Below are 27,107 nucleotides of genomic sequence, written 5' to 3' on the forward strand. Positions count from 1 at the left end.
GAATAATGGCCTTAATCTACTCAGAGAAAGCAGACTACAACGCTTTGTTAGAAATCCTAAGAAACAGGGCTGCATATACAAACATATGTACTCTTCAGTTTTCCCTAGAGGCTCACAACCAGCATGCTTTTATGGTCCATCTAATATTCTTAAGCATAGAGAAATATATACTGCCCATCTCATTCGACCTATAGTCTCGTTCACCAATTATCATAACTATAATCTCTCCAAGTCCTTATGCACTCTACTGTCATACCAAACGATTACACTACATCAGACTATTTTACTCTCGTTAACGAACTACACACCCAAAACCACAACAAAAACTACTTTGTTTATTTTTGACGTCTAAAGCTTTTTCACTGACATCCCTTTATCCGAAGCCATAGACATTGCATTAGATCTTATTTACTCGCACCATCGCAACCTTATCATTAAAAAACAAGACTTAAAGCAACTTTTTTTTCAATTGCCACATCGGAGACGTTGAGAACTCTTTAGCAGGAGCAACTCTCGACGTTCGGTCTCGGGCTTGCACCGATCTGCTCTTGAGTTCTCCCAAAGGTTTCTTCGGTTTCCACAAGCCCGTGTAAACACAGTAAACATCTTTTATTTCTTAAACTAAATTGACTTCAGTAAGGTAGTTGGTGTTTTTGATAACATGTGTTAGTGTAGGTTATAGAATGGTTTGGAGTGCAATATGGTAAAAAGCATGCATGAATGAGTTTTTGAAACACTGTCAAAATTGCACAAATCCGAAGGACGAGTGCAATTTGCAGTCATTGAAAAACTCACTAATCTACTTAAAACTAACGCCAGTCATTGAACTCCTTGTTGGTTAGTAAACATTGTCTTTGTTTGACTAATCAATCAGGAGTACTTTTAAAAAGAATTTTGCACCGGTGTTCCATTTTTTTATACTGATATTTCGTATTTTTGCACTGCTCTTAGCCAATTAGAATTGAGTATGATCAATTGATAGATAGTATAGTGAATTCTCCCTCCTCCCTCCTTAATTTCATTGCCGTTCTGATTGGAAATTGCTCAAGTTTTTATCATGTTTAGGTGGAAACAGAGCTGTTTCCCGACATGGCCGACTGTCAGTTGTATTTACGAACTGTCGATGTTGATGATTTAATTGTGCAGGAAATCATGCAAGAAGCTGTTGAGATTTTTAACTTGAATACGACTGGCCCTCAAAAGTAAGTCTCGCTTTTGCTTATTTTCGTACTTAAAATACGGATATTTCCAAGATTGGTTTTCATATAGTTGTTCAAACTGCATCCAATCGTTGAAATGATTCGGACGAGTGTATGAACCATAGTTGAGAATGAATGTACATAACAACTGATATATCTAGCTATGACTTTCGATTTCTGTAATGTGGTTGTATAAATGAAATTTTATTTCTTATAACTTACGTTGTGGTTATGATTGAGGCTAGAAAGGGGAACCATTCGCTTGGATAAATAATTATAAGGTTGAAGATTAGAAAATACAACGACCGAGTTGGATAAATAGTTATGAGGTTGAACGTTTGAAAGCAGAACCACTGACTTGGATGACGGTTGCTGTGAAGAATTTCTGCATTTTTAGAAACTTTCTTTGACAATGCTTATGACAGAAAAATATTGCAAGTACAACCATGAAAAAATGTCTGTAAAATATAACTTTCACCAAAGTTTTAATTTCGCATCCTAAATTTTTTTATTTGTACAAATTTTCTACCAGATACCTGAATACGTACAAGAAATATCAAGATTTATTAAATGAAAAAGCTGAGATTGAAGTGGCAACATTTCTCGAAGAACAAACGGCTCTGTTATCGTTCGCCAAAAAGATCTGTTTTTATCACGAGCTCGCCTCAGAAATATCCTCATTGTACCTCACGGTCCCGTTGAACATGTTCTCCATCAACTGTCAAGATGTGAACTATGAACTTGCTAGCAGAGCGTCAAAACTTGCTGATAAATTGATCTTACACATCGTGGACAGCAATCGAGAGGTCAATAGGGGGTTCGTATTCATAGTAATTTATTGTTCTGTATAAGGACTGGTTGACAACAAAGCTGTGTTGAACGCTTAAGACTTATAAATTGGCAATAATAAAACGCGTGCGCTGATTGATCTATAGCTTTGTTTACATTAGCTTTGGCAAAACATTTGTTTTCAATTGATCAGTTTTGCATTAATGTTGTTTTATGAAATAAGTAATAAAAGTAAATGGTTTGAGCCCGGGACTATCGTAACATGTTTGTGGATGAAGTTTGTTCAGGTTAGTAGAGTCCTGAGAAGGACTGTTGGTATTGATGTAGACTGACGTTTCGACAACCTTAGCGGTAGTCATCTTCGGAGTCAACTGTCTTCTTGCTCATCAATACCAACAGTCCTTCTCAGGACTCTACTAACCTGGACGATCTTCATCCACAAACATGAATTAAACTAAAGATGAATTTTTGTGTGTTTACCCTGATCTGCTGTCAAGTTCTTCAAAAGGTCTCCTCGGTTTGCATAAGGATGTACAAACACAGTAAACATCTTACCCACAGTATCCACACTACCCACTGTATGTTTTAAATACTACCCACAGTATCGATACTATCCACTGTATGTTTCAAATACTACCCACAGTATCCACACTATCCACTGTATGTTTCACATAGTGCCCAAAGTATCCACACTATCCACTGTATGTTTCAAATACTACCCACGGTATCCACACTAATCACTGTATGTTTCACATACTGCCCACAGTATCCACACTACCCACTGTATGTTTCACATACTACCGACAGTATCCCCACTAACCCTTGTAAGTTTCACATACTGCCCACAGTATCCACGCTAATCACTGTATGCTTCACACACTACCCACAGTATCCACACAGCATCCCTACTAACCCTTGTGTTTCACATACTACCCACACTATCCACAGTATCCATGTCACACCACACACTACCACTGTATGTTTCACACACACATTCCATGTTTCACATCCCCACATGGTCCAGTATCCACTCCACAGTTTCACATAGTGCCCACAGTATCCACAGTATCCACTGTATATTTCACCCACTACCCACAGTATCCACACTATCCACTGTATGTTTCACACACTACCCACAGTATCCACACTACCCACTGGTTGTTTCACATAGTGCCCACAGTATCCACACTATCCACTGTATGTTTCACACACTACCCACAGTATCCACACTACTCACTGTATGTTTCACATACTACCCACAGTATCCCCACTAACCACTGTAAGTTTCACATAGTGCCCACAGTATCGACACTATCCACTTTATGTTTCACATAGTGCCCACAGTATCCACACTATCCACTGTATGTTTCACACACTACCCACAGTATCCACACTACCCACTGTATGTTTCACATACCCACAGTATCCACACTATCCACTGTATGTTTCACACACAGTATCCACACTACAGTTTATCCCACTATCCCACTTGTGTTTCACTACCCACAGTATCCACACTCCACCACTGTATGTTTCACATACACCCACAGTATCCACTCCACATGTGTTCACACACTGCCACAGTATCCACACTATCCACTGTATGTTTCACATACACAGTATCCACACTCCACTTCCATCCACTGGTGCCCACAGTATCCACTATCCACCATGTTTCCACTATAGTTTCCACACTATCCACTGTATGTTCCACAGTATCCACTATCCACACCACTGTAAGTTTCACACAGTATCCACACTATCCACTGTATGTTTCACACACTACCCATAGTATCCACACTAACCACTGTAAGTTTCACATAGTGCCCACAGTATCCACACACCTGTTTCACACTACACCACACTACCCATTATCACACTATCCACATACTGCACACAGTATCTACACTATCCACTGTATGTTTCACACACTACCCAATGTATGTTTCACATACTACCCACAGTATCCCTACTAACCCTTGTAAGATTCACATACTGCCCACAATATCCACACTATCCACTCTTTGTTTCACACACTACCCACAGTATTTACACTGTCTACTGTATGTTTCACACACTACCCACAGTATTTACACTGTCTACTGTATGTTTCACATACTACCCACAGTATTTACACTGTCTATTGTATGTTTCACATACTACCCACAGTATCCACACTATCCACTCTCTGTTTCACACACTACCCACAGTACCCACATTATCTATTGTATGTTTCACATACTACCCACAGTATCCACCCTAATCACTGCATGTTTTACACACAACCCCAGTACCCTCAGCATCCCCGTAACCACTGTGTGTTTCACCCTTAACCCACTTTACATTTACCTAAATTCTTTATTTATTTTGAGGATTTGCAAGCTGTACGACGAAATCTCTGATAAAGTTCAGCAGATGCCCAACAACACAGCGGATCTTGTTGCCTTGACGCAGTACGTTGAACAAGCTAGTACGGCTCTTGTTATGAAGCTGCAAATGTCTGTTGATGAAGCCGCTGAAAGACTCCAATTTCTTTTAGATTATGCTACTTTATCATGTATGTTTATATCATTTATCCACTGTATAATTGTATCCGTTTTTTAGCCTCAGTCATGGTTTTTGCTTGACCTGCTTGTATTTATGTCATTGTAAGCATAGTACATAAGAAATCTATGTACTTGATCTATTTATACTTATGTCATTGTGAGGATGGTACATAAGAAATTTATGTACTTGATCTCCTTATACTTATGTCATAGTGAGAATGGTACATAAGAAATAATTGTACTTGATCTCCTTATACTTATGTCATAGTGAGGATGGTACATGAGAAATCAATGTACTTGATCTTCTTATACTTATGTCATTGTGAGGATGGTACATAAGAAATCAATGTACTTGATCTCCTTATACTTATGTCATTGTGAGGATGGTACATAAGAAATCAATGTATTTAATCTCTCTATACTTTCAATGTGCATTTTCATATGTTATATATGATATCACTTTTAACATTTTATAGTTGAGGACATTAAGTTGAATTCAACAGTGTTTCACTGGCCTCGTCATATTCAGAAAATTTTTGAACTTAGTCGAAATAGAATCGGGCATCGTCGTGACCTTGCAATGGATGACCTAAAGAAAAGGTGTGTATGACATCTTACACATTTTCGACTTTGAACTTGATAGGACATTTAGTTTAGCATAATATGTTGGCAATGGAATGACAACATAGTGGTTTTAAATAAGAGTTTCAGAGAAACATGGAAACTATGTTTTACTATTACAATTTCGCAGGGTGAAGGCATTCGAAGAGAAGTTAAGTGGATACCATAAAGAGGTTGAAGCTTTTCGTAAAAAAGAAGTATGTTGTAATTCATGTTTTTTTTCTCTTGAAGTTTTTACTTATTATATGTTTCTTGATATGCTCATGATGTTTGGGAGAAATACGGGTTGTATCTAAGGTTTAATGTTTTCTTCCGAAGGGGGAATAGCGAGTTTTGTTTTCGTCATGTCAATCCTAATGTTGAGACTGGAAGGAATACAAACTTGCTATTTCCTGAGGGAGCATATATTAAGTATTTTACTTATTAGGAACAAACGTCATAGATTTTGACAGCTTTTCATTCTAATCAACGTCTTCGGTGGAGATTCGTCCGGAAAAATTGCATTTCAAAATGCTATATAGATGATCACTGCATTTTTGTCGACTAATTCCTAGTGTTTTTTTAAATTCATTTTTCGAATTGAAAGTTCATTTTCGTTTCTTAATAAGCTCGAGAAACACTTTTTTAGTTTCAGGCTCCATAGGTGTTATTTATATAAGCGGGAAATGTTTATCTAGCGGGAAAAATTGCATTTATTTTCTAGTCATGTGATCACGAATGAACCAATCGCGTTTAACACAACAGTACTTATATAACTGTTTGTCTTGTTTTTTCCGGTACTATTTTGACGTATTTTACGTTTTATTTTTTTTGTATAGACATACTGGGGTGTTTATATCCCCTCATTTTCATTTCTTTTTTATACACACAATTCTCTTTTGTATGTATGTGATGGCGGTATTTGAAGAGGCTGGGGGCGGAGAAGAGTGTTGAGCGCTAATTCTTGCTTAAGAAACCATCTCCTCATGGGCTTATTTTTAAGTTGTTCTTTAATAGATTTTGGCCATTGACGAAATGACGAAAAACGTTGAAAAATTGGATGAAATTGAGGTGTCTTTAAGCAGTGCACGTGATGAACTAGAGGTAATGATTGATGTCTGGTGTCTTTTATTGATCAACAGCAACTTTATCCATGTATTTCCATAAAAATGTGTTTGATATATTAAGTTTATAGAAACTGTATTGATGAGTCAGTTTTATAAAGGTTTCCTTAGTAGTGGCGGTTGTTATAATGGGGTTAAATTTTTTTATTTGCTCGAGCTTTTTGATACTTTGACTAAAAAGTATTCATGTAGTGCAAATTTTGCTTTTTTCGTTATAGTTGCACTAATTAGTACTTTTGAATTTATAGCCGACTTTCTAAAACACTTTTTGAATATCTGTTTTTATTCTCAAAGCATTGACATTTTTGTAATGTCTGCTTATGTATAACCAGTGATGTCATGCTGCATAGTGCCGAAAACTTTCCAAAATCCTTCAGATTCCGGTCAAATTTAGTAGGAAATGCTTAGGCAGTAACAGAACAAAGCATCTTTTCCCAGTCGATGTAAAATATCATCAAATATTCTGCTTAATTTATATTCTCATTATGCAATTTGACTTCACTTGTTGTACAAAACAGTTTAAACAAAATGATAACGTTAATATACTTTCATTTTAATATAAGACATAAACTGTCATGTTCTCGTTGATAAGACTATAATTTTAAAAAGTAAATTTTTCTCTGCATAATAAGTTTAATAAAGGCGATTTTGATAGTATGATTGTGCATATTGTTCTTCCTTTGTTGAGCAATTCGCTGTTTAACGTGAAACTCTGTTAAATTTACTGCAGGAACTCAATAAAGAAGAGGAATTACTGGAGTGGCAACCGTCCCAGTTTCCTGTTCTTCAGGAAATGATTGCTAACAAAGATCCGTTTGACAAATTATGGAGAACAGCGTACAATTTTCACAGTAAACACGAGCAATGGCTTAATGGTGGGTTTGCTAAATGATTATTTGACGAGTTAAAACTTATTGTAAACTTAAAATAAACATCATTGCGTTTTTCTGGGACATTTTTTTGCCATGGTATTTTTCTCATAGCTCTAAATGATGGCCAAAGTATATTATTAAGATGACTGGTCTATTTCATTTTAGCTCGGTCAAAGTCACTATGAACTGTCACTAACACACCAAATACGGTCAATATTACACCAGTAACGTTCAATTGTATACCAATAATTGCTTATTATTATTCACTATGTGAGCATTCTCGGCTGTGATTGGTCTACAAACTGTAGATAATTCTCGATATCTGCAGGTTAAGACGTCATAACCTACAGATAATAATTTCTACAAACATGGATGCCATTAAAAGACGGTTTTGAAAACAAATCAAACAACAGCGATGTTTTCCACAGTTTCTAAAAACAATGTGAAAGCTTTTAAAGGAAACGGATGCGGAACATACTAAAAAAAGCGGCGAAGCTGGCTTTGAACATATTTACAACATATTTAAACGGAACGAACTTTAATAAATCGTCTGACGAAAACAAATTGCTTCGCTTCGGCAGATAACAGTGACATCGGTCTGAATAATTGTTGGTATCATGCTCAACCTCATCCAATAATTGCTTAATAGTACACCAAAAACGGTCAATTTTGCACCAATAACGGTCAATTGTACACTAATAACGGTCAAGAGTACACCAATAACAATCAATAGTACACCAGTAACGTTCAAATGTACACCAATAACGTTCAATTGTACACTAATAACGGTCCATTGTACACCAATAACGGTCAATAGTACACTAATAACGGTCAATAATACACCAACAACGTTCAATTGTACACTAATAACGGTCAATTTTACACCAGTAACGGTCAATAGTACACAAATAACGTGAAAAAATACATTTTGCTGAAACTATTGATTCTAATGTGTGACGGTCTTTATCAACAAGCAAATAAAAATTTAGGTGTAGATGTATGAGCAAAATGATGCAATCCGAACACTTTTGTGCTAGCGAAAATGATTACAAGAAACATAATTCCAAGAGCAAGTACGGCTTTTCTTTAGAAAAATTGTCGTTTAATATTTCAAAAAGAAATTGGAAAGAAAACAGATTTATAGTTTTTGTGGAACATCTGGAATGTGTCCGGTCAAAATGACTGCCAATGTTAAAAAAAATAGCACAGACATTTCTGGCCGGTCATTGTCCGTTGACTAGCCGTTATTTTGACCTCTGTTATTTATACACTAGTTAAAGCACTAAACACTTGCCTATAGCCGATTCTTTAGTCTGTGATGTTCCCAATAGTACATAAAAATAGTTTTAACTTACTTTTTAATTGAACTTCACTTGAAATGACTGTATTCAGGTCCATTCAGCGATGTCAACGCTGAGGAGGTAGAAGAAGAGGTTAGCACAATGTGGCGTACCGTTTATAAACTCACCAAATCATTCTCCGATGTACCTGGCTCTAAGCGCATTGCAGAGAGCGTGAAAAGCAAAATCGATAAATTCAAAGCACATCTACCTTTGCTCCATACGATATGTAACCCCGGAATTAGAGATCGTCATTGGGATGAGGTAAGTTTTTATTACATGTTTGAAACAAATAGGAATATTTTGAGAATAAACATTATACTGCGGTACTGGGTTTTTCCATGACACTTCATACTAAATAGAAAATCATACATCATTTAGATTTTTGTGCCCATTGTGGTTCATAATGCTTTATTTTGAACCATAATGAATCCTGTTGCGGAAAGTTTCATTCTCAACTATGAAAAGCTGAACTCTTGAACTGGACAGTTTGACTTTGGAACAGCTATTAGTTCGTATAGTCCATTGTTTTGTATCCTTTAGATGAGTGAGATGGTTGGTTTTGATATCAAACCTGAATCAGATACGTCATTGTGCAATATGTTGGAATATGGATTGAACAAAGTTTTGGACAAGTAAGTCGTTATTTCTTGTCGTGAGTAGTCTTGTTTGGTTCTTTTCTTCTACCCATTATATTATTTTAACGAAATTCAAACTCCAGCTGCATAAATATATACATACAGATCAGTAGCATTAGTAATTGCGTAAGCAAACGTGACTGTGATGAACAAAGTTGACTTTCATAGAGAATCTTGGTTTATGAATGCAACCGTGAGAATAGTTTGATGAGAGTGAAAATGGAAGGTATTATTTACAAACTTCTTATTGAGATAATACAAATAATGATACTTTTTTAGATTAGAAGAGATCAGTGTGTCAGCAAGCAAGGAATTTTCATTGGAGAAAACTTTGGAGAAAATGAAATCAGAATGGTCCGGGATGCATTTCGAGTTCACAAGCTACAGAGATACGGTAAGCATATTAGCTACCACAAAGATGGCTGCATTAAATTGCATTCATGTTCTTTCGTGTTTTATTCAAATTATTTAAAAGGCTTTAGGCTATATGACCAACAATATTATCAATGCCAGTCCTTCTCAGGACTTTACTTACGTGGATGATCAACATCGACAAAATATTGACATGATACTTATGTTCTTATTAAATGCATCCAACAATTCCTGAAACATTTGAAATACGGCGTTTTTAATCATCTTCATCCGAAGTCCTCTTTATTTAGGGTGTGTCTATCTTGTCTTCAGTCGATGATATCCAATTGTTACTGGATGATCATGTTGTAAAGGCGCAGACTATGAGTGGATCACCTTTTATCAAACCTTTTGAAGCTGAGATTAAGGTACGTTTGCATACCTCACAACATTACTTATTGCACTACTTTGACCTCAAATAAGGGCTGTTAATAGAAGAGATTTTCTCAAATAAAGATATAACTTTTATATGATCAATGCATTATTGCTACATCATCGATGCATTAAAGGTTCAAATATAGCACTGTTGATGCATTGTTGGTTAATTATCGGTGCTTTAGTTATGTATTATCAATGCTTTATTGCTTCATTATGGATATTCGATACATTCACAAGGACACATATGCAGAGCTAAACTTCACAACAAGTTCAACCTTCTCAAACGTTGATCAATATTGTATAATTAGTGTTTTGATCACCATGTTTTTCAAGTTGAATGGCTTTGTTGTATTGTAGTTGTTTTTCTACTAATTCTGATTGGGTTGATTAATTAACTTGCTAGTTTGAATTTTAATCAATCAAAAGCTTTATTATTACAAAATTTGCAATTAACGTCTTGAATAAGAGTTGTGCAGAATAGCCGCCGCAACTTAAGCGGAAATTAATAAGTGGCAAAGCATCTGTTACATTTAAGAAATAAAAGATGTTTATCGTGTTTGCACGGCCTTATGCAAACTGAGGAGACTTTGGGAGAACTTGAGACCAGGTCAGCGAGAGTACGAGACCGAAGGTCGCGGGTTGCACATGCTCGAGAGTTTTCACAAACGTCTCCGAGGTTTGCTTAAAGGGGAACTCCACCCAAAAATAATGTTGGTCTTAAAAGTTCCATTTTTATGCAAAGGTTACTATATTTTTGAAATTTTTACATCAGCTATTTTATTTTTGACAAAATCGCGTCTTCAAGTGCGCTATTTGAGCTGTTTTGAGGCTTAGCAGCGTGGGCACAGAAAGCGTCTGCGGAAATTATTTTGACGTCATATCGTCAAACCGATTTGGATTTGAGTTTACAACAAAGTAAAATAATAACGCACAGCCTTGCACAAAAAAACAAAACAATCGCTTATAATGGCTTTTTTGGAAGAACCTCGGCCTAATTCACCAATCGATAGTGAAATGGAAGACAATCCAACAAACAATATTCGGCCATATCAGTTTGAGCCCGAATGGCCGGGTGATGAACACGAAGAAGCTCACCAGTTTGAGGATAACGAAGAACAGGAATTTTTGTATATTGACGATGAATCTCGGCGCGACAATCTTGAATGGTGGGTAGTAAAATGTTATATTATTCTAGACCATTGTTTCTATCTTAAAAGTACGTTTTCAGTTTTTGAAGTTGACCACGTCCACACACACATAATACTTTAGATTTTACAGTTTTTATTGTAAGATACAATTTTTATTGAAGTTTTGACATTTACTTTTCAAGATCCTTTCTTTTAACATATTCAGGTGTCAATGTGGTAACTGCCAAATAATAGATAATAACGAGAAATGTTTATGCTGCAAAGAGATTTCCAATATTTGTGACAAAAATTTAGAGGCAGTAGAAACGAATGAGACCACCGAAGTCCCTTTGTGCATTACACAACATCCTGGTTTTGAGCCTGTTTGTCTTAACAGGTGGGTTTTACAAACAGTTTGGTACCAGTAAAAGCAGCAATATGAGATAGCATATGATGGGCCCGAGGACAAACTGTACCGCCATATTGCATATAGACAGTTGGCAAGATGGTGCTGGGGTGTCTTGGGTAGAGAAGTGAGAGTCATCTTGCCATCATGTGCAGTTACTCGCATTAGAGAAACATTTCCTCCACCTGGTCTTGCAGAGGAATTTCAATTTGAAGGCTTTCACTATGTTGATGAATGAAGTATTTTATTATGATATAGGTATACTCATTACAATTACTTTGTATGTCAATATTAAAGTGGCATAGCCAGCTCATTTATAGGTCATGCTATGCACATTTATTATTATTAATTTATTACAAAAAAAACAGATTTACAAAGAAATGATTATAAATGTGGCTTGGCTATTACACTGGTTATAATATAACTATAATTAATTACATGAATAGTTTGTGTAATGCAGTGGTGAAACTAGCTATAGCAAAAGGTTTTGCTTTGTTAATATTTAAGAATGAATATTTTTTAAGTAGTACAAAAGTTGTCTTCACTGATTCGACGTTATATTATATGGGTATGGCAAAACCTATTGCCATAGCTAACATCACCACTGACATTTTATGCAAATCTAGACTGATGTTCCTTTACAAGTACTTCTTTCCTGGGTGGACATGCTTTAGAAATGTTCTTTGGAAGATTCTTGCCATGATGTACAAGTTCAATCTCCTCAGTTTTGCATGCATTCACAACCTCCGCAAGTAGTTTATCAATGTACTGGTACTCTTTCTTTTCTTTCATTGCTTTTACAACCCATTGCTTCTGTGTTTTAGCAAAAAACATTTTGTAACGGTCTTGCCCTTTGTTTGTCCCTGACTTAATGAATGCTTTATCACGTTTAATATTGTTGTTGTGATCTAATGCTGCTAACTGAGTGCGGGCTACCATTCCAGGAAATGAAAAATGCTCTCGCTTTGGGCAGGTCTTTTAGAAGCCTCTTGTCACATATCACCTTCTCTGCAGCGATATATGCTTGTGAAGTTGGAGATAACCACTTCTTCTGCTTTGTTTCTTTTTCTGTTAATTGTTGGTGGCAACATTGATGAAAATATGTGTTCCCCTTCCAGAAATGCTTGTTGGAAATGTGGTTAAGGACAGACTTCCATTTTTCCACCAATTCTTCTGCATTCTTGTTACAACTTGCAGAGCACCACCAAAGATGATTAGAAATGGACTTAATCCAATGGGTCAAGTCATCATTTCCCTTAATGTTAACCTTCTTTTTTAGTTTTTTTGTGACAGATTTAGACAAATGCCACACATCATATTGGTGATCAATATGAGGGTGTTTGTTTTTCAACCTCTGCATCCACAGTATTCAGCATCGACAGTGTAGTTTGGACTTCCATGGCATGTAAACTCCTCACAACAAATGAACACTGTGTTGATGCATCTTTGGTTTCTGGCTTGCAATAATTAGTTGGCAATGCTTCAGGACTGTCAGACGCACCCAAATCAAAACTGTTATTTGCTTCAGGCTCAAGCAATGAGAAAACATTTGTACTTGTGGAGGAACATTGTTCTAAAATATTTGAAAGCTGAAAATAGAAAAAATAGAAATATTTAGAATATACTTTAGGCTATAACTTTTTCTTGATTAAAATTTAACAAGAAATGCTTTTACTAACTTCCTCCTTGTCTTGATCAGCCTGACGTTTTTCTGTACGATGCTCGCTAGACAGACGCTTTTTACTGGGTTGAGGGCCAAATGAAAAAATCGATGGTACTGCATCCCGCTTCAGTCGCCTTTTTAAAGGTTGCCATGGTGTAAGTTTCTGTCTTAGGTCCGATTCAAAACAATCGGGAGCAAAGTGCTCGCTGCAAACGTAACAGTATTGGAGAGGAGGTAGATTTTCTCTCCGTATTCTAGCAATCCATTATTATACAATTATGTACAATAATTAGGAAACTATAAGTTCATACTTTACGTCAAGGAAACTACAACTTAATTCTATGCACGAAAGGCTATTTTTACAATGGTTTCATGTAGGAATATTTTCTAACCGTAATGAGTTACACAAGCATGTTTATTATTATTCAATGTTTATTAAGGGCAATAGATTGGTTTCACATCAGTGGAAACTGTTGTTAAGGTTGAATTCGGAGGACAAGCAAACGGCATTACGCACAGTTTCCACACAAAGAAACCTTCGTATTTTTTAAAAATAATATTAATCGACATTCAAGTTCTATATGTAGTGCAGAAACTGTGCGTAATGGCCTTTATGTGAAACCGTTCTATTAAAACAGAATACAAATAACCAGCTCAATACTTGCATGTAAGCTATAAAGGTTGCTTGTGTATATACCTACGAATAAAAAATTCTGACGTTTCGAAAAGAAACATTTTGTGATTAGGAGAAGCATTTGGACGCAAGTTTATTATGACTGTGCAATGACTTTACATAAAGTTTTGAGAAGCAATTGACGATATGACGTCAATACAAGCCGCTGACATATTTCTGCTCCCACGCACCGGATGCCCTAGCTGCAGCATTTCAACTCATTTTTTGTGAAAATATTGAATCAAACAAACAAAAAAATTGCCGCATATTTATTTTCACGGGACAGACAAAGTTTTAAGACCAACATTATTTTTGGGTGGAGTTCCCCTTTAACCCTGTGCAAACATAAAAAACATCTTTTATTTCTTTTATAAAATAAGAATGCAGAAAAGATAGACATTTTAATTTTTCCTATAAAATTTATTCATGATTGATTTGCAAATTGTCTTTGACTGATTGATTGTTTGATTGATTGGTTGAGCTCAGATGTGTTTTGCACAAGCTTATGCAAACACGGCTCTAGTCCAATCACTGCACGCGTTTTTTTGTTTTTATTTTATAAAATTGCATGTTACATCAGATTGTGTCATATTTTTATATGTTTTCACGTTACTTTGATGTCCTCAAATTACATCATATTACATAAGATATTTAAGTGTTTGTGTTTTTCTGAAGGAATGGGTCGAGAAGCTGATTCTGATGCAAGATATAATTGATGCATGGTTAAAGGTCTGTGTATTTTACTTTATTTAAGCTATTGTCACTGAGATAATGTATTTTTTGAAGTATGAAGTTTGAAGTATTAGAAACATTCAAGAGTGTAAACATACAAGTAGACTATACGAGTAGTTTCAGACAGAGTTACTTTAGACTCCTCTAGCGCTGTCCAAAATATACAGTGGGCGCGAGAGATAAGTAGTGGCGAATTTTACATTAGTTTTTCTCAATGTTTTTTTTCTTACCTATGTTCATATTGTCAAAATGGCGCTCGAAAATTTATCAAATAACTATCCTAACTATCTTCCTGTCTTTAACCCCATTTGGAATGTTAAAATTATGTTTTAAATTTTTTGTGCTTCTAATACTCAAACACGAACTTTGCGCCTCCGGTGTCCGCTAAAGAGCATTCTAGGCAACGTTGTTAGAAATAATTTAAGGAAAGATATCATGCTGTATACAAAAATTTGTTTTCGTAAATGTTGTTATAAGTTATCTTAGTATGCATTTACCACAACGTTGGCATCAATCATTTTTCTGTAGTGTAACAAAACGTTTTGCGTCTATACTTAACAACAAGCATTGTTATTTTATTTTCGCAAATAAAGATTTTTACAACTTTGGAGGTTAAAAGTTTCATACGTTACGAGACATAGTTTTAACACTGATTTGAAACATTTGTTGCTCCTGTTAATAAGGGTATACTCGTTCTAAGTTCCGGAAAAATTTCACAGTTTTTGTTTGGCAAAAGGTTTTTTGATTCAATATCTTTTGTTTTACCTATTAGTGTCAAGCGACGTGGTTGTATCTCGAACCAATCTTTAGTTCTGAAGACATTATGGCACAAATGCCAGAGGAAGGACGTAAGTTTGGTATTGTTGATAGTTACTGGAGAGACATAATGATGGAGTCCGTTAAGAATACAAGCGTCCTGGTAGTGACTGGCCAAGCAAACATGTTAGGGCGCTTAAGCGAGTCGAATGTTCTCTTGGAGGAAATCCAGAAGGGATTGAATGCATATCTTGAAAAGAAACAACTTTTCTTTCCGCGGTAATGATCATATTTTATATGATTCTATTTCTAAGGATTGACTGAATTATATTTAGTTAATGTTTAAATTCGCTCATCTTTTTACAAGTGTCTGCAAGTTTCATCAACGTCGATAACTTTAGGTGGATAATTCATCGCTTAAAAGATAAATAATATCACAATGCCGAGAAAAACTTATTTTATTACTCTATTCCTTCCCCTCTTCCGAGTTAATTCCAGGTTAATTTGAACTACCACACAGGTCACGTTTGGCTTTGTAGTAGTAACCTCTGATCAACCGACATCGAGGGCTCACTCAACTCTATTCTACCTTTTTCTTCAGGTTTTTCTTCTTGTCCAATGATGAGCTGTTGGAGATTCTTTCCGAAACAAAGGATCCGTTACGTGTTCAACCTCATCTAAAGAAATGTTTTGAGGGAATTTCCAAACTTGAGTTTACTGATGAACAGGAAATTGTGGGCATGATAAGTGCTGAAAATGAAACTGTACCTTTCAGTACGACGATCTATCCTGCTAAAGCTAAGGTGAAACTAGTTTTGTTGTTTTTAGTTGTAATATAGTTTCCTATTTGAGAAAACAAGCATGTGCTGCTGTGGAGTAGTCATTTGGGTGTGTGAGGGGTTTGATGGGGGTAATGTTCATTGTATGTGTGTCAGGGGTTTGATGGGGGTAATGTTCATTGTGTGTCTGTGAGGAGTTTGATGGGGTAGTGTTCATTGTGTGTGTGAGGAGTTTGATGGGGGTAGTGTTCATTGTGTGTGTGAGGAGTTTGATGGGGGTAATGTTCATTGTGTGTCTGTGAGGAGTTTGATGGGGGTAGTGTTCATTGTGTGTCTGTGAGGAGTTTGATGGGGGTAGTGTTCATTGTGCGTGTGTGGGGGGAAGTCATGAGGGGTAAAATTCATTTGTGTGTTTGGGAGGGGGCATTGAGGTAATATTCTTTTGTATGTTTTTTTGGAGGGAGGCGTCAGCGCATATAAAAGGTGGCAAAACAGATGATATTTACGAATAAAATCTGCTTTACCTGAGTTGATAGTCTAGGTTTGATTTTTTGAGTATTTGATAGGATTTGAAACTTTCTTTTAGCTTATTTTTCATTTTGAGTTTTGCTTTAATATGTAATATTAATTGCATGCTATCAGCAATAGAAAAATTAATTTCAAACGACCTTAATATGCCAAAACAAGCATGAATTGAAATTTTTAGTTTCCCCCTCTTTTCCCAGTTACTAAACTGGCTACGGCACTAATATGCTAGTTTATGCAGACCATCGCTACAAGTCAAAATTACCTCATGATTGATTGATTTGCGCATGTGCTGTAATATCTGTAGTTCATGCATTAAACATTTTTGCATGACTCTAAATGTGAATTCTCACCTCTCTTTCTCCTAGGGAATGGTTGAGAAATGGCTCATTCAAGTTGAGGATATCATGATCAAGAGTTTGATGAAAGTCGCTGAAGAAGCTGTTCTAGCGTATTCCAACACACCGCGCGAAAGATGGGTAAAGGAATGGCCAGGACAGGTAGGGATAGCTATGAATTTTGCTTGTCTACAAGTTCCTTTAATGTCTGTTAGAAATTAATTTAGATGATCATTGTACTCTTAGATAATGTTCTTCCTATTAAGTATCTTCCACTAAAAATCTTACAGATTATTTTAGCGGTCAGTGGAATATACTGGACTATGGACGTTTCCAAAGCTATAACCGAAAAAGATGGACTAAAGGTACGTGATGTAATTAGTAGAATTCTTTGGGAGATATTCTTGTACATTTGAAAACTTTTAGTCTAGCATGACTTGTTATTTTGTTTTTCTTGGTAGAACTATTTGAAATCGAGCAACGATATGTTGGAGAAGATAGTTTTTCTTGTTCGTGGAAAACTTGACAAAGGAATACGGGTTACTCTTGGAGCGCTTACTGTAGTTGATGTACATGGTGAGTTACTGTAGTTAATGTAAATGGTGAATTTACGTTGGGAAATGTCTGTTGGAGTGTTTTAGCTTGGAATAAGGGTTGGAGATGGCTAACTTATTCCTTCTTTTGTCTTTTCCAGTCAATGAAAACAAAAATATTTGTCAACCTAAGACTACTGTTTTGTGGAGGCTATGTCACTGACATTTTTCTGTTTGAAAATCTTATGTAAATACGGAGTGCTGTCACTTAAATGGAAAAACAACCTTTTATTCTGTTATTACTAAGCAATCCATCAATATTAATTTAAGCCTTCCCTAAATTTCTGACGAAAAAAATGTATCAGAGAAAAAAAGCCACAACGAAATATGACTAATTTTTTGTTTAGCTCGTGATGTCGTTGAGAAGATGTACAAAGATGGCGTCTGCGACACAAACGATTTTCAATGGCTTTCACAATTGCGGTATTACTTCGAAGAGAAATCTGTTGTAGTTCGCATGATTACAACAGACATCAACTACGGTTATGAATACCTTGGTAACAGTGGGAGACTAGTCATCACACCCCTGACAGATCGATGTTACCGGTGAGTAAATGGAGATAGCGCTGTAGGTATGAAGTTTTACTATAGTTTTTCAAGTCTAGATTCTTCGTATGTATGAGCTATATTATTATCATTTCATTATCATAATCATCATCAGTATTCTTATTGTCGTCGTTCTCGTGGTCGTGGTCATGATCAAGGATAGATATATGCTTTAATCCGCAGAAAAAAATTGATTTGAAAGGAACTTCAATTTTAGCTTTCATTTTCTCAATTTGTCATGGTGAAAATTGCCAAAAGTGATGACTCAAATGAGATTTATGAAATTTAGTGATTGTTTGACTGAGCATCTTACCCATTCTATGCTATGCGTTTTCTATTTTATACATTGTGCCTTAGTTTCAGTGGTACTTTGAAAATTAACAAGAAAATTTCAACAATTAATTGTATAGCTCTTGCCATAAACGATATTCATACCAAGTTTGGTGTTCACGTGCATTTTTCTCTTTGAGTTGGCATACAGCACTTAACTAACGTTGCTCGGTTATGCAATGGTAACTTTGGCTTACCCCGGTAGTTTTACCCAGCTTAATATGTGTAACATACCTGAAGCTACCATTTAGTCATATTTCAACGGGAATGGTCAATTATTTTGAAAACATTGAGTGTTTCAGTATATTATTTAGTGATTAATACGGCAAGACATGAATATTTGAATGTGTACTCCCCCGAATCACCAATTTTGCTATATCACTGCAAGTTTCTCATTATGCTTGACGATCAAAATTATGAAAACGTTCCCAAACTATTTCTCATCATTTTGTGCATTTGTGACAAAAAGGTAGATGTAGGTGAAAGTTAACGTCCTAATGCTCACTTTTTAATTGTATAGGACGTTGATGGGAGCTCTGAAGTTGAACTTGGGAGGCGCACCCGAGGGGCCAGCCGGGACTGGCAAGACGGAAACGTCAAAAGATCTTGCAAAAGCGGTTGCTAAGCAATGCGTCGTCTTTAACTGTTCAGACGGACTTGACTTCAAAGCGATGGGAAAGTTCTTTAAGGGATTAGCACAGGCTGGAGCTTGGGCTTGTTTTGATGAATTCAACAGGATTGAGTTGGAGGTGCAGTGCTTCTTTTGGAATATTTTTTTGCTAGTTTTTTATTTTATTTCACGTCCTGTAATTGCTTGGTCATGTAATCTGACGACATGACCATTCAATTGGCTTGTATAGACAGACTTCAGTGAGAATTGCGTCTCTAAAATAGTTTTTGCGTTAGAGTTAGTTTTATGTACACATTAATTTTAATTAATTATTTTTAATGTTATTTTGAAAGTTTTTAAATGTTCGTTTTATTTTTTAGTTCGTCTTTTTGGTTTTTTTCTTTAAAGTTAGTCTTTAGCCCGTTTAAAACGTCGCATTTTACATACGCCGAACGCATTTAAAACAAAAGAAAATAAGATAAAACTCCTCATTATCTTTTGTTTTAAATGCATTCGGTTCATGTAAAATGCGACGTTTGAAACAGGCTTTAGTTTGTCTCACTACACTTAACATGCTTTTATTGTCTAAAAGTTTGGCTGTTTAGTTTAAAGTGTTTTTCCAAGTTTGATTCAAGTCATACTGTTGTGTGCACTTATGTTTTAAAAACGATGAGCATCTTCTTTAGGTGTTATCGGTGGTAGCTCAACAGATTCACACCATACAAAAAGCCATTGCAGCTCAGCTAAAGACCTTCATCTTTGAAGGAACTGAGCTTGTTCTCAATCCAACGTGCACCATGTTTATCACAATGAATCCCGGTTATGCTGGACGGCAGGAGTTGCCCGATAATTTAAAGGTGTTATTTAGAACGGTCGCTATGATGGTGCCTGATTACGCGCTCATTGCCGAAATATCTCTCTATTCAATGGGTTTTGTTGATGCGAGAAGGTCAGTAGCAAATTATGAGTTTTTATATTTTGCATTCTACGCCTTTTCTTTACGAGATAGTTTCAAAATTCTACAACAGTTTTGAGAAATTCATGCTTACGATTCTGTGATTTCACATGTAACTTTCGGGTGGTCGCTCATTAAAGTTTTGGGAGGTTGCACTTTTAACTTTGTTGAGGTGCACATTTTATTTTGTGGGGGCTGCAAATTTAACTTTCAGGGGTAGAATGGTCGAGTGTCATAATGGTCGACAGGGGTAGTGAACGACAATCATAAATATTAAAGTTGATTTCCGACATGTACTTAAATAAACAATAGACCCCCCGTGCATCTTTTCAAGCACCAGCTCAACAAGCCTACAAATATCTATTTACATGTTTGTAGATGTAAATCGTCCAGGTTAGTATAATCCTGAGAAGGACTGTTTTTGTTGTTGTTGACTGACGATTTGACAACCTTAACGGTAGTCATCTTCAGAGTTCATGACTACCTCTAAAATTGTCGAAACGTCAGTCAACAACAACAAAAACAGTCCTTCTCAGTACTATACTAACCTGGATGATCTACATCTACAAACATGTAACGTTACTCCCGGGTTCAAACCATTTACTTTAAATATCTATTTGTAATAGAATTGATCTCCTCGCGGCTGTTCTTTTAAGATAATCCGTTAAAAATGATGAACTTTGACCTTGCCCAAACTACACCTCATAAAACATAACTGAATTAACGTTCTCGAAAATGACATTGACTGTTATTAGTTTTAAAAACATTTCTCAAATTATTGCAGCCTTGCTCAAAAGATCGTTGCAACTTACACGCTGTGCTCAGAGCAATTGTCGTCCCAGTCTCATTATGATTATGGCATGCGCGCGGTCAAGTCCGTCCTCACTGCGGCGGGAAATCTTAAGTTGAAGTTCCCTGAAGATGACGAAGCCGAGCTCATTCTTCGCGCTATTTTAGAAGTGAATTTGGCGAAATTTCTCTCTCAGGTTGGAAAAATGCTGTTTATTCATTTCTGAACGTTTATTCGTCCAGACGGCTACAGACACCCTCTGCATCTCACAAATAAATTCATCTCTTTCCCTGTGTTACAACATGTATCACTATCATTGCTGTATTAAAAATTATTGTCATACAAGTATCTCTGTGTATTACTTTGTGTATTACTATGAACAATGTTTTGTGTTTTATTCAGTGCATGATAAGAACTTTTTTGTGTACATAGGATGTTCCGTTGTTTGAGGGAATTATATCCGATCTTTTTCCTGGTACTTCATGGCCAAATCCTGACTATGGCGCACTCAAAGAGGCCCTGCACGAGAACTGTAGACTTCGTAATCTGCAAGCAACTGACTGGTTTGTCAAAAAGATCATTCAGGTGAGAAATTTGTACAAAACATTTTGATTTGTATAGATGTTTGCCATTATTATGTACATTGTAAGGGTAGATTTGTTAATGAAGTTGTGGGATTGCGTTCCCTTCCTGGAATCTTTTTAGCGCAATTTTGTTGTTGTACGGATTTAAGCTTCCATTAAAAATTATTTCTCCCTAAGTTGAAAATTGGAAATCTCCACTTGATATTTTAATTTTTCATTTATCACATTTTTGGTTTATCACTATCAAAATGTCAAAGTACAGAGCAATTCACAGTGGATAATAAAGATTCTTATATTCCCACCTATGCGTTTGGCAACTACCAGTTACCAGTCTCCTGTGAGACTGACTCTCCCGCTCGCAGACTTACAACGTTGACTATTCATTCAACTGGTCTTCGAAATCTGTACTTCGAACGACATATGTCTCATTTTTCTTAGATATACGAAATGATGATCGTTCGTCATGGTTTTATGATAGTCGGTGAACCTTTAGGTGGAAAAACTATGGCAATGAAGGTACTCTAAACTTAATTATTCTGTTATTTGTAGTGCATGACATTTAGTGCAACTTGTCTGTACAAGACTAATGATGATCGTGGCGTATCCATCTTTTGATAGATTAAATTACAGTCACTCAATTTTTGATTTAAAACTATTTTCATAAGGCATAAAAACACATATAAGATACAAGAAATCACTTGGATGTGAGTTTTCTACACTATTGGGATTTTCTTCTTGCAGAAATTTCTTGATGTTGTCACATAGCATAAAAGTACCAAAAAAGACAAAAAGTTCTCGTGTCTTAGACATCGACGCCGTATAAGTTAGAGGTGTTCTTATAGTTTTTGCCTTCAAAGATTCATGTGATGAAACCCAGTTATGAACTGAAGTAATCAACTTTGTATAATCCAGAATTTTCCACTGCCTATGAATGTAGTGAAAACATTCGGCAATTTATTCTCGTACAAATAATTTAACTCGATGATTTCGTGCGTAAATTTTGATGTATATATTTTCATACAAAACTTTTATGAAATATTGTTCAAGAGATGCGTGTTAAACTGTAAAGAGCTGTTTTCAAGAACCGAAATATTTGAAAGTATACATTATAATTTATTGAAAATCATCAAACTAAACAGTAAATTGTTATAAATTATTAATTGTAATGCATAATTAGAAATTTTGATCGTTTCCTTGGTCTCATTTGCCGGTGAACTGTTTACAATAAAACTGCGATAAAACATTACTCGAATAAACGTTATTTGACTCCAAATGGACATTAAATGCGAAAGCTTTTAGGTTTTTCCCTCATTTAGCGAATAAACAGAATAGTTTTACAGCATTCGCTAAAAACACTAGTATAATCACTGACATTACCCTTTGTTGCATGTGTGAATGATGCACTATGAAACATATTTTTCATACAAAGTTTCACTCATTCTTCAGGTCCTTGCAGACTCTCTTGCAGACATGGAGAAAGCTGGCCTGCCTGAAAATACGGTATTGTTAATACTTCATGAACAAAAAACATTAATACGGATTATACTTAAAATTAAACAATCATTAATTGTAATTATCATCGATTATGATGTTGATTGTCCTGCATTATGCAGTTCCTGTGAAAGCCCTTAAAAATATAAGTTTGTTTCTGCTTGCCATTAAAACATATGGTATAAAAAGCGACAACTTGTTTTGTAAAATAAATATGGAAGAATTTTAAAGAATAGCAAATGCTACAGTTGACCCCGTTAAACTTGGTAAGTTGCCTGGAAAGAAATTTAAGGTCTACATCATTATCTAGCAGTAGTTTCAGAAACGATAAAAAAACATGCATTCATTTTGCTAACTCTGTGTCCATAACGCGTATGTTAAAGTATGAGATATCTTGACTGTAGAGGCTTTTATTAAATTGTACTAACTTTTATTAACTTTTATTAACTTTTATTAACTTTTAACTTTTAACTTTTTAACTTTTTAACTTTATTTAACTTTTATTAAATTTTTTGTTCTAGTTTACATCTAGAATTACGAAATGGCATTCTTCGAAATTTATTTTTTCTTATTTTGAGAAACCACTAAGGCCAGTTTAGTGTATGATGCTCTCTGATAAGCAAACGGTCCCTCATTTAATGAATTCATTTTTGTTGTGACGGCACTCTCATCAAATGTAATATCTGGGTTTTTTTCTTCATTCTACGCAGGTGAAATACATTGTTATTAATCCAAAATCCGTAACTATGGGTGAATTATACGGTAGCTTTGATCCAACTTCCCACGAATGGTCAGACGGTGTTCTTGCGAACAACTTCAGAGAACAGGCAGCATCCACAACTGACGATCGTAAATGGATCGTGTTTGATGGTCCTGTTGATGCAGTGTGGATTGAAAATATGAACACCGTCTTGGATGATAATAAGAAGGTAGAGCTTTATGTAGCAAGTCCTTTGTATATGATACCGATCTAGTATCTGTATCAAGGATGGACCCAGGATGATTTTCTAGGGGGGTGTAATAGTTTTCATAATATGTCGTGCAAGTTTGGATGAGATTTCGGTGGTTCTTTTGTGGGTGTCGTTATGTCATTCACATGTTAGAATTTTTATGACTTGAGACTCTATCTTTGACTTGAGACTCTGAGAAATGTGTAGTTTGAAAGTTGAAAGATTTGCACGCCTTCTGCATCCCTTCAAGCCAAAGGTACGATGGTACGCACCCTCCCGCACCCCACCTCCTAAATCCATCTCTGATCTGTATTCAAAGTTGACTCCTCATATACTCAAAACTAGGGACTTCATTAGTAGTGATATAATGGCAGAACTTGAGTCCTTTTCTACTCTAGTCTAATGCTTGTCTAATGTCTTCATCACTGGTGATGTTGCAACTTTAGTCCTTATATACTCCAGCCTAATGTCTTTATCACAAATGAACTGATGTTGAAACTTGAGTCCTTATTTTCTCTAGTCTGTGTATTTTATCAGACTGATGTTAAAACTTGAGTCCTTATATACTCCAGGGCCCGTTGCACGAAGCCTGGATAGCGTTATCAATTGCATGGCAAAAATTTTCAAACTTGAAAAAAGTTTGTATATTTTTCTTACGACCAAGAAATTTCGTAATCTTTAAAACAGTATTTTATTTCAGTGATTGCGCAATTCAATCTTATATTTTTCATTTTAAAGCGTTTCATGAAAGTTTAAAAAAATAGCTATCCAATGGATATCGCTATCCAGGCTTCGTGCAAACAGCCCTAGCCTAATGTCTTTATCACGAATGATCTGATGCTGATAAAGACAATATGATAAACTTATTTTAGTAGCTTTCGACTTACTTTCTTTAAGTTTTCATACGTTCAACACCCATCCCCCCACAACCCTCCCTCGATCTCTTTAACGATATTTTGTGAAAATCATTACATTTATTTTTAGCTGTGTCTCATGAGTGGAGAGATTATTCAAATGAGTGGCAAACAAAGTTTGATATTTGAACCGTCAGATTTGGAACAAGCTTCACCAGCCACCGTCAGTCGTTGTGGCATGATATATCTAGAGCCACATCAGGTATAATATAAAAATAACTAAGGTTTTTAGAAAGGAAAATTTTGAGTTTTTTGTAATGACGCCTGACAAAAAAGAGTTCATCGTAATTTCTTAATGAAAATATTGACAATGTCATTAACTAATTTTTTATCCATAGCTTGGTTGGACACCATTGCTTCATTCTTACATGAACACATTACCATCGTCGCTGGACAAGGAACATAGAGAGCTTGTACAGTCTTTGTTTCTATGGTTACTGGAACCATGTCTTGGTAAGATAAGACAGACACCTTTAAGCCTCATTATTGTAAAAGTAAATTTTAAATATGGGGTACACAGCAAACTGTTTAATGAGAGATGAGGGATTGTAGTTAGCATTAATGGAATATCAATCATTAAATAACGTGTGTATAGTAAACTGTTTAGTGAGAGTACGGTGATTGCATTGTTGTAAATGAGAGTTGGTCATAGTGCAGTTGTGTAAACTAGCCATAGGTTTTCTGGTGAAAATTTAACTCCGCCTTGAAGGTGCTGTGCGATGAACTACTTATATATAGAAAGCTGGCAAACTATTATACTTTAGCATACCTTCAAGTTGCAAGGTGTATCAGGTTTGCGTAAAACAAACTGTGTGTGACGCATTCCCTGCTAAATGACTATGATTTTGTTTTGCAATGATTGTTGTGTGTTGAGAGATATGAGAAGAGCGAAAAACGTTTCTATGGTAACTGTGATGTGTCAGTATTAAATAAACGTCCTACGTATATTCGTACTACGAATAATAAAGTTCGCCACTTTCAATTTTCGCGTTTTTTAGTTTACTTTCTTTTTTATATTAAATTATAAGAATTTATAGAACGCTAATGGGGAAGGGAGGATATTCATATATTCAGCTGTGTCCTGCTGACTTCTTTTGAAATTAAGAGCTGAATACACGAATATTTACCTCCCAAACTAGCGTTCTAGTTTCGCCCATGAAGAAAGGAGATATCTTAGCAGACAAAAGATGTTGTATACGGGAGTTGAGATCAAACATTAACCTTTACTGTCTTTGTTTAACAATCAGATTTCCTACGTCATCAATGTAAATTCTTTGTTCAAACGTCACCCCTTCATCTTACGTCATCACTCATGCGCTTATATACATGTCTTATGGATGAAATTGCTGGCCAGACTACTGCTGAAGGCGCTGATAGGATGTCAGGAGCACAGGTAAGATTTATATTATGTTCCATGTGCGTTGTATTAAAATAAAACAAAAAACGTTTTGCTGTGAAACCAAAAGAAATTGTCCCAAAATCATGTTACTCATTTCAAATCGATTTTCATCTTCATTGCCCCTCCCTTGTTCACTGCACCTTATGCAATCACATGTACGCCATGGCATTACTTTATTAAATCTTTATGAATCAATGACCGAGTTACCAGTTTATTATTCATAGACTTTAAGTGAGTAATTAGTAAACGAGTTTTTGTTCATTGTTGATTAATGACCCGATTCTTTACATTTTAGATAAGTAGTTGGCTACTAGGATTATTTTTGTTCTCACTGGTCTGGGGTGTTGCTGGTACTATTACTGGAGATAGCAGAAAGAAATTTGATTCATTCTTTCGAACGTTGATCAGCGGCACTGATAAGGATCACCCGAAACCGAAGAATATTAAACTAAACAAAGTATGGGAAATTTTGAGGTGTTTTGATTGGTCAACCTTTCTTGTAAACTGCTAATTCTTTTTATATTCTGAGTTTTATATTTATTTGGCGAAATTTATATTTTGAGTATTCTGTTATTCTCCTGTTAATGCCATTCTTCTTTTTTGCATATTCTGTTCTTTTAGCTAAACGTATTGTAAACTGAGCATGTTAATGTCATTCTTTTTTTTCTGAGTTCTCTATTTTTTTTAGCAAAACGTATTCCCTGATCTTGGTATAGTTTATGATTACTACTTTGTCAAACAAGCTAGTGGATCATGGGGAAAATGGATGGATTATGTGGATAAGAAAAAACTTGATATTCCGAAAAATGCTAAGGTATTGAAATTTTCTTTTTATTCCTAAATTAGTCTAAATAATAAGAAAGTATTTTTAACAAACCTCTTTTTCCAGGTGAGCGAGCTGACCATTCAAACTGCAGACACAGCTCGACAGACGTTTTTCTTGGATACATATCTACCCAATGAAATCCCGCTACTTTTTGTCGGACCTACGGGCACTGGAAAGTCTGCCATTACAAATAATTATCTAGTTGGGTTACCCAAAGAAAAGT

The 27,107-nt window shown here is 35.6% G+C and overlaps 2 protein-coding genes across 3 annotated transcripts in view; both read left to right on the forward strand.

Annotated features, from left to right (window-relative positions):
• LOC124449771 (dynein axonemal heavy chain 3-like) overlaps positions 1-27,107 on the forward strand; it is a 75,140-nt gene that overhangs the window by 16,123 nt on the left and 31,910 nt on the right. For both annotated transcript variants that reach the window (XM_047000680.1, XM_047000681.1), the window contains 31 exons: positions 1,066-1,202; positions 1,732-2,016; positions 4,361-4,545; positions 5,011-5,134; positions 5,286-5,352; positions 6,152-6,238; positions 6,989-7,133; positions 8,523-8,734; positions 9,014-9,105; positions 9,388-9,502; positions 9,771-9,887; positions 14,442-14,495; positions 15,271-15,533; positions 15,856-16,057; positions 16,927-17,058; positions 17,187-17,261; positions 17,358-17,472; positions 17,837-18,035; positions 18,886-19,114; positions 19,662-19,924; positions 20,715-20,916; positions 21,153-21,305; positions 21,743-21,820; positions 22,751-22,804; positions 23,506-23,724; positions 24,730-24,861; positions 24,998-25,112; positions 25,907-26,052; positions 26,354-26,515; positions 26,747-26,872; positions 26,948-27,105. In XM_047000680.1, the coding sequence (XP_046856636.1) occupies positions 1,066-1,202; positions 1,732-2,016; positions 4,361-4,545; positions 5,011-5,134; positions 5,286-5,352; positions 6,152-6,238; positions 6,989-7,133; positions 8,523-8,734; positions 9,014-9,105; positions 9,388-9,502; positions 9,771-9,887; positions 14,442-14,495; positions 15,271-15,533; positions 15,856-16,057; positions 16,927-17,058; positions 17,187-17,261; positions 17,358-17,472; positions 17,837-18,035; positions 18,886-19,114; positions 19,662-19,924; positions 20,715-20,916; positions 21,153-21,305; positions 21,743-21,820; positions 22,751-22,804; positions 23,506-23,724; positions 24,730-24,861; positions 24,998-25,112; positions 25,907-26,052; positions 26,354-26,515; positions 26,747-26,872; positions 26,948-27,105 (4,643 nt within the window). The remainder of the gene's footprint in view (positions 1-1,065; positions 1,203-1,731; positions 2,017-4,360; positions 4,546-5,010; positions 5,135-5,285; positions 5,353-6,151; positions 6,239-6,988; positions 7,134-8,522; positions 8,735-9,013; positions 9,106-9,387; positions 9,503-9,770; positions 9,888-14,441; positions 14,496-15,270; positions 15,534-15,855; positions 16,058-16,926; positions 17,059-17,186; positions 17,262-17,357; positions 17,473-17,836; positions 18,036-18,885; positions 19,115-19,661; positions 19,925-20,714; positions 20,917-21,152; positions 21,306-21,742; positions 21,821-22,750; positions 22,805-23,505; positions 23,725-24,729; positions 24,862-24,997; positions 25,113-25,906; positions 26,053-26,353; positions 26,516-26,746; positions 26,873-26,947; positions 27,106-27,107) is intronic.
• On the forward strand, positions 10,812-13,096 carry LOC124449774. Its single transcript, XM_047000684.1, has 2 exons — positions 10,812-11,063; positions 11,251-13,096. Exons 1-2 carry the CDS (start codon positions 10,864-10,866, stop codon positions 11,450-11,452), a joined length of 402 nt encoding a protein of 133 aa, XP_046856640.1. The 5' UTR covers positions 10,812-10,863; the 3' UTR covers positions 11,453-13,096.

Source organism: Xenia sp. Carnegie-2017, unplaced genomic scaffold (genome assembly GCF_021976095.1).
Source record: "Xenia sp. Carnegie-2017 unplaced genomic scaffold, XeniaSp_v1 HiC_scaffold_23, whole genome shotgun sequence".
NCBI classification, from domain to species: domain Eukaryota; kingdom Metazoa; phylum Cnidaria; class Anthozoa; order Malacalcyonacea; family Xeniidae; genus Xenia; species Xenia sp. Carnegie-2017.